This window comes from Myotis daubentonii, chromosome 3 (genome assembly GCF_963259705.1).
Source record: "Myotis daubentonii chromosome 3, mMyoDau2.1, whole genome shotgun sequence".
NCBI lineage: Eukaryota > Metazoa > Chordata > Mammalia > Chiroptera > Vespertilionidae > Myotis > Myotis daubentonii.
The window spans coordinates 12,897,085-12,905,427 of record NC_081842.1 but is presented as its reverse complement, the minus strand read 5'-3'; the positions used below and the strand labels follow the sequence as shown (position 1 = coordinate 12,905,427).

The following is an 8,343-nucleotide window of genomic DNA, read 5'->3' as shown; positions in this document are numbered from 1 at the left end:
ATCAAAAAGCTTCCATCAAACAAAAGCCCAGGACCAGATGGCTTCACAGGGGAGTTTTACCAAACATTCAAGGAAGAACTAAAACCTATCCTCCTCAGACTACTACAAAAAATTCAAGAGGAAGGAACACTTCCAAGCTCATTCTATGAAGCCAGCATCACCCTAATACCAAAACCAGGTAAAGACAACACAATGAAAGAGAATTACAGGCCAATATCCCTCATGAACATAGATGCCAAAATCCTCAACAAAATCTTAGCATATCGGATCCAGCAGTACATCAGAAAGATCATACACCATGACCAAGTAGGATTTATCCCAGGGATGCAAGGATGGTACAATATCCGCAAATCAATAAACGTGATACATCACATAAACAAATTGAAAGAAAAAAACCACATGGTCATATCAATTGATGCAGAAAAAGCATTTGACAAAATTCAACACCCATTTTTGATAAAAACTCTCAGCAAGGTGGGAGTAGAAGGATCATACCTCAACATAATAAAAGCCATATATGACAGGCCCACAGCCAACATCATACTCAATGGACAAAAACTAACACCATTTCCCCTAAGAACAGGAACAAGACAGGGATGCCCCCTCTCACCACTCCTGTTCAACATAGTACTGGAAGTGTTAGCCATTGCAATTCGGCAAGAAGAAGAAATAAAAGGCATCCAAATCGGAAAAGAGGAAGTAAAACTGTCCTTATTTGCAGACGACATGATATTATACATACAAAACCCTAGAGATTCCATCAAAAAGCTACTAGACTTAATACATGAATTTGGCAATGTAGCAGGATACAAAATTAACCCCAAGAAATCTGAGGCATTTCTATATACCAATAGTGAACTTTCAGAAAGAGAGATTATAAAAACAATCCCGTTTACCATTGCACCAAAAAAATTAAGCTACCTAGGAATAAACTTAACTAAAGAGGTAAAAGACCTCTACTCAGAAAACTACAGGACGTTGAAAAAAGACATAGAGGAAGACATAAACAGATGGAAGAACATACCGTGTTCATGGATTGGTAGAATCAACATCATTAAAATGTCCATACTACCCAAAGCAATCTATAAATTCAACGCACTTCCCATTAAAATACCAACAGCATACTTCAGAGATCTAGAACGAACTTTCCAAAAATTCATCTGGAATAAAAGAAGACCCCGAATAGCTGCAGCAATCCTGAAAAAGAACAAAGTAGGTGGGATCTCAATACCAGATATCAAGTTGTATTACAAAGCCACTGTTCTCAAAACTGCCTGGTACTGGCACAAGAATAGGCATATAGATCAATGGAATAGAATAGAGAGCCCAGAAATCGGCCCGAACCAATATGCTCAATTAATATTTGACAAAGGAGGCAAGAACATACAATGGAGCCAAGATAGTCTCTTCAATAAATGGTGTTGGGAAAATTGGACAGATATATGCAAGAAAATGAAACTAGACCACCAACTTACACCATACACAAAAATAAACTCAAAATGGATAAAGGACTTAAATGTACGACAGGATACCATAAAAATTCTAGAAGAATCCAAAGGCAAGAAAATCTCAGACATATGCCGAAGCAATTTCTTCACTGATACAGCTCCTAGGGCACTTGAAACTAAAGAAAAAATGAACAAATGGGACTACATCAAAATAAAAAGCTTCTGCACAGCAAAAGAAACCATCAACAAAACAACGAGAAAACCCACTGTGTGGGAAAACATATTTGCCAATGACATATCTGATAAGGGCCTAATCTCCAAAATTTATAGGGAACTCATACAACTTAACAAAAGAAAGATAAACAATCCAATCAAAAAATGGGCAAAGGACCTAAATAGACACCTTTCAAAAGAGGACATCCAGAAAGCCAAGAGACATATGAAAACATGCTCAAAGTCACTAATCATCCGAGAGATGCAAATCAAAACAGCAATGAGGTACCATCTCACACCTGTCAGACTGGCTATCATCAACAAATCAACAAACGACAAGTGCTGGAGAGGATGTGGAGAAAAAGGAACACTTGTGCACTGCTGGTGGGAATGCAGACTGGTGCAGCCACTATGGAAGACAGTATGGAGTTTCCTTAAAAAACTGAAAATGGAACTCCCATTTGACCCTGTGATCCCACTTCTAGGAATATATCCCAAGAAACCAGAAACACCAATCAGAAAGGATATATGCACCCCTATGTTCATAGCAGCACAATTCACCATAGCTAAGATCTGGAAACAGCCTAAGTGCCCATCAGTAGATGAATGGATTAGAAAACTGTGGTACATCTACACGATGGAATACTATGCTGCTGTAAAAAGGAAGGAACTCTTACCATTTGCAACGTCATGGATGGAACTGGAGAGCATTATGCTAAGTGAAATAAGCCAGTCAATAAAGGAAAAATACCACATGATCTCACTCATTCGTGGACAATAGAGACCATTATAAACTTTTGAACAACAATAGATACAGAGGCAGAGCTGCCTCAAACAGATTGTCGAGCTGCAGCGGGAAGGCGGGGGAGGGTTGGGGGGCAGGAGGTAGGGGGGTAAGAGATCAACTAAAGGACTTGTATGCATGCATATAAGCATAACCAATGGACATAAGACACTGGGTGATAGGGGAGGCTAGGGGACTGTCTAGGGCGGGGGGATAAAATGGATACATATGTAATACCCTTTGTAATACTTTAAGCAATAAAAATAAATTAAAAAAAAAAATGAAAAAAAAAAAAAAAAAAAAAAAAAAAAAAAAAAAAAAAAAAAAGAAAACAATTTTATGGTAGACTAGATGCCCGGTGCATGAAATTCATGCACGGGGGAGGAGGGTATCCCTCAGCCCAGCTTGCACCCTCTCCAATCTGGGACTCCTCAGAGAATGTCTGACTGCCTGATTAGGCCCCACCCCTAAACCGGCAGTCAGACATCCCTCTCAGAATCCAGCACTGCTGGCTCCCAACTGCTCACCTGCCTGCCTGCCTGATTGCCCCTAACTGCTTCTGCTTGCCTGCCTGATCACCCCCTAACCACTCCCCTGCCAGCCTGATCGATGCCTAACTGCTCCCTGCCAGCCTGATCGCCCCCAACCCTCCCCTGCCAGCCTGGTCACCCCCAACTGCCCTCCCCCGCCATCCTGGTCACCCCCAACTGCCCTCCCTTGCTGGCCTGGTTGCCCCCAACTGCTCTCCCCTGCTGCCCTGGTCACCCCTAACTGCCCTCCCTCCTGACCTGATCGCCCACAACTGCCCTCCCCTGCCAGCCATCTTGTGGCTGTGGGCACTGTCATCTTTCAGGGCATGGCAGTCAATTAGCATATTCCCTCCTTATTGGCTGTGGGTGCAGCCATCTTTGAGACAGCGTGAAGGTCAATTTGCATATTCCCTCTTTATTAGATAGGATCACCTATATTTTGCAAAAAAAAAAAAAAAATAGGTGGACTTTTTGTTTATAAGCATCTTTGGAAAACTTTTGTAATGAGCCCTGAGTTATATAAATTACCTTACAACATATGTGTGTGGGTGAGAACACACACACACATGCAGCCTCAGAATTCCAGTTATTAATTATGACAAAATGTATTCAGAGCATAAAATATATTATGCTATCCTTTAACTAATTTTGCCCGATTTAATTTTCTCATCATAATAATCATATGAATCAACTACTATTATCCTTATCTTCAGATGAGGAAATCAAGGCACAGATGACTAAGTCACCCAATGTCATAGAGCAATTAAGTGGGCTTCCAAGTATCATAAATCAAGCAATCTAGCTCCCAAAGCAGATTAATGAATGCTAATCAAATTCTGCATGTTTATTCTTAATTTAGGCACATATGGTAGTGCTGTGATTATATTATAATCAGGGAGTCTACTCATATAAATTCATATTCACAACAAGGGTAAAGAAATGGATGGATATGCAGATACACATATGCATATAGATATAGAATTAGAGATATGGATAGAGCTAAATAGGCATGATCAGGTTTGGTATTTTACTCTGGATTTTTTAAATACCTAGTACAAGTCCTCAATCATCCTTGGTACAAAGTTTAGTAAAGCCAGTTTCAAAGACATCAAAGCATTTTCATTGATGACAAAACCATAAAGCTAACTGCAGAATTATATTATTGCTCCCCACATGCAGACATGTATTTTAACTTTATAATGGGATGATATTGTACTAAATAATGTTGTTTTCATTGTACTTTTCATGTTTCTGATAATATTTTAATGTGATTTTTATCACAAACTTAATTGGAAATGTGGGACTCACTTATCATGTATAAGACTAAGTATAAAAAACATACGTAGTAAAAATGGAACAACAAAGTTGGATAAAAATCAGTAACAGAGAGTAATAAGCAATTGTTGTAATATAACAAATTCAGACACTGCTTATAGAATACAGATCTCTCTGTCTAACACACAAGGGACTTTTAGCAAGCGGCTAGTGCCAGAATTGTTCATTGCAGCTTTAATAAAGCAAAGACTTTGTAGTAGTTGGGATTCGTGGACTCTGACATGCAGTAGAGGCCACCGCTGAAAGCATAACTACCCCATTCTGCTCCCATTGTGTCATATTGCGAATGGAACAAACTCCAGTGGTCTCCATCTCCTGATGGAAGGAGTCCAACATTGTTATTAAAAAGCTAATGAGCCAAAGACCAGCAGGCCAAAGAGACTTACTGACACAATGCACCAAGGGAAGGTTTCCTAGAGGAATGGTGAAAAACTGCTAGTCAGGATAGAGGAGGAAAGTGTCTTATATGAGGTCTGGGTTCTCACTTAAAAATTCTGAAGAGGATCTCAGGAAAGTGAAGGAGGGTCCTGGGTTGGTCGCTGTTTTTGAGATAAGTTTAGGGAAAATGAAAGTTTAAGGATTGCGTGTTTATGAGTTGAAGGCGGGTCTCAAATTGGGTAGCCCCATCAGATGGGATCAGCAAAGCAGGTCAGAATGTGTCACTGCATAGAAAGTACTAGTCACTCGTGACGTTATGACTGTGGCATAACCAGGGGGAAAATATTTCCTGTGAACGTTTACCCTGGCTGTAACTGTCTGTTCCTCAGCCTCATTAACACTGGAACTGTTTTTGTTTGCTTGTTTGTTTCTTCATTTTTCAGTGCAAGCAGATTTTTCATCTTTCAAGCCAAGACAGGGGAATTTCAAAAGCAATAAAACAATTTAATTTGCCCTAACCGGTTTAGCTCAGTGGATAGAGCGTCGGTCTGCAGACTGAAAGGTCCCAGGTTCAATTCCGGCCAAGGGCATGTACCTTGGTTGCGGGCACATCCCCAGTGGGGAGTGTGCAGGAGGCAGCTTATTGATGTTTCTCTCTCATCGATGTTTCTAACTATCCCTCTCCTTTCTTCTCTGTTAAAAATCAATAAAATATATATATATAAAAATAAACATTTTAAAAAAACAAATTAATTTAATTAGGCTCTAATATTATGTGTTAGCAAGGGTAAATGTGCCCCATTTTACAGGAGAGAATAACAAGAATGTCTGTCCTCGGGCCCTTCTGATGCCACAGTGTTGGAGGACATCATCCTTAACCAGGACATCCCTGAAGAGCACAGGATGCAAGGGCTGACACAGCGGGCCACACGTTAGGCAGTCCTTTTGACACTGGATGCCTTAGCCAACAATTAAGCTAATTTACATTTTTTTATTTTTTACGGAATCTTGAGTCATTAACAATGGTTTGTCTGAGGTGCTAGTCAATGAGAAAATTAAAATTCCTTGTGCATCAAGGAACGTCTTAACTCACAGATACCCAAATTATAAATCAAGACATGTCTCTCTATAGCTTCACCTGATTAACCATTCAGACTTGCAGACATTGGGACTATTGTTAGAGAAACAATTATTATTGCAGTTTCCAACCTACCTTTCTTTACTTGATGATAGAATGATATAGTTTTCCCTACTAAGGAGAAGTGTTGTTCTTCCTCCAGAGTACTGGAGTTTCCATTACTCTCTAGAACCACATTATTCCAATTTAAGAGTTGAAGATTTCCAAATCACCTGGGTGATCCAATCCAAGGCAAAAAATACGTTTGAGCTATTTAACTTTTGCTTTATCTAAGCATATAGTCTTTATGGATAAAAATTTAAGTCGATTATTTATCATCATTTTCTTTCTTTGCTGTATCCTCTTCTTAGACATGATTCTCCATGGCTCAAGGAGGACATACAAAATACAGCTAATTTTTTTATTCTTCCTTTTTAAATCAGAGTATGCCCATCCTCTTAGCAGAATCAGCTTTGAATACTAAAAATTTTTCTAGTATTTCTGCTATTTCTTATCCACCAATAAGATTCCTTGTTTATTTTCTCAAACAAAACTTTTAGTTATACTCAGTGAAAATTTATATTGAGCTATATAATACTCCATGAACTGATGCAGGACCTTAACCAATTTTATGTATTATACATAACAAATTCTTTAGTAATCTTATTCATGTGCAAGATCTATTGGGTTATTTTTTTGTGATAAGATGACAGTTATTGCTGTAATTGTAATAATTCAACCAGGTATTTTTCATCCTTCATGTGTGAATATCACACTAAGTTTCTCATCATATTGTTTACCCTAAAATAACTGGAAATTTAATTTTATTACACTTCTCTATCCTTGATGACTGAACACAGTTTATATTTTAGAGACAAAATCGTTAGAGAGGCACTTTATTATGGTATCTAGGCTTCCTGTCTTTAATCTTGTCTTTCAAAATGTATTCACGTAAAAATGTGTAAATCAACAACTGGTGAGTTTATTTAAATTTTAAATATTATATATATGTATACATATATATTAACATTACATATATACATTATGTGTGTGCATATATTACCTAAATGGTTTGGAAAGAATATCCCAAACCAACTACATTCCAACTCAGCAAGATGTCCTGCGGACAAGAGTGAAGACCACAGGCATTGTGGAAACTCATTTCACCTTCAAAGAACTGTACTTCAAGATGTTTGACGTAGGCGGCCAAAGATCAGGACGAAAAAAGTGGATTCACTGTTTTGAAGGAGTGACAGCAATCATCTTCGGTGTGGCCCTCAGTGACTATGACCTTGTTCTGGCTGGGGATGAGGAGATGAACCGAATGCATGAAAGCATGAAACTGTTTGACAGCATTTGTAACAACAACTGGTTTACAGACACTTCAATCATTCTCTTCCTCGACAAGAAAGATCTTTTTGAGGAAAAAATAAAGAGGAGTCCATTAACTATCTGTTATCCAGAATACACGGGTTCCAACACGTACGAAGAGGCAGCTGCGTACATCCAGTGTCGGTTTGAAGACCTGAACAGAAGGAAGGACACCACGGAGAACTACACCCACTTCAGCTGTGCCACCGACACCAAGAACGTGCAGTTTGTTTCTGACGCTGTCACGGATGTCATCATTAAGCACAACTTGAAGGAGTGTGGGCTTTACTGAAGCGAGTGGGCGTGGAACCAAAGTTATTACATGTGGAGTGTTGAGACCAGACCTCTCCTGCTGTCTCCTTGGCAGCAGCGAGCATGACCGGGACCAGGGATGGCGGCAGCATGCAGAACTCTAGCGCTCTTTGGCACAGTCTTCTGTAGTAGGGACTCTTAATTGACACGAGATGCTCAAGTCAAACATGGAATTGGACAGCCGTAAAGTATGAATCAAGACATCACTTGGATTTCAAAATCTCAGATGTTAGAGCAGATGAGAAGTTGAGGTGCTGCATTCCAGAACTTCAATATGTAGCTATTTTTTTCCTTGTTAACAGACCATCAGTTTACTTTTAAGGTTTTTTTTTCCCCCATCAAGAATACAAAATTTTATTTCTTTGTTTGCAAAAGAATCTTTATTAAAACACACACAGTCTTAACTAAAAAAAAACACATATACACACACATATGTGCACATATAAATACACATGCATACCATTTTTACTAGGTAACCAGAAAACTTCAGAATCACCTAACAGGAAAATTCCATGGTTTATTTACATATACATTTATTTATAGACATCATCCCCAAAATGAATTAAAGCAGAGTATATGCCCTATGTAAATAAGGAGCTTTAATGCTTCTCTTAACATTTTATAGTATCTGTTTATTTTTCTCAGTCAAGTGAAATTCTACAAAGGAAGAGTCATTTTCCTTTATATTGCAACTTGATTAAGCTTCTCTTTTACAACATGACTGCATAATTCTACAGGATATTTTATGAACATCTAAATTTTACTGTGCTAATTAAATTAATTGACAAGGTTTGGTTGGGTATTTATGAAGTATTATGAAGAACCCCATTGTTATTACCTATTTTAAAATAATTG

The 8,343-nt window shown here is 38.5% G+C and overlaps 1 protein-coding gene across 1 annotated transcript; it reads left to right on the top strand.

Moving 5' to 3' along the window:
- The first annotated feature begins 6,867 nt into the window (after positions 1–6,867).
- On the top strand, positions 6,868–7,849 carry LOC132230011 (guanine nucleotide-binding protein G(i) subunit alpha-3-like). Its single transcript, XM_059686797.1, has one exon. The coding sequence runs from the start codon at positions 6,995–6,997 to the stop codon at positions 7,466–7,468; it is 474 nt and encodes a 157-aa protein (XP_059542780.1). The 5' UTR covers positions 6,868–6,994; the 3' UTR covers positions 7,469–7,849.
- The last annotated feature ends 494 nt before the right edge of the window (positions 7,850–8,343 follow it).

Coding starts and splice junctions, on each gene's coding strand:
- LOC132230011 (XM_059686797.1), top strand. CDS start 6,995: ATGTTTGACGTAGGCGGCCAAAGATCAGGACGAAAAAAGTGGATTCAC.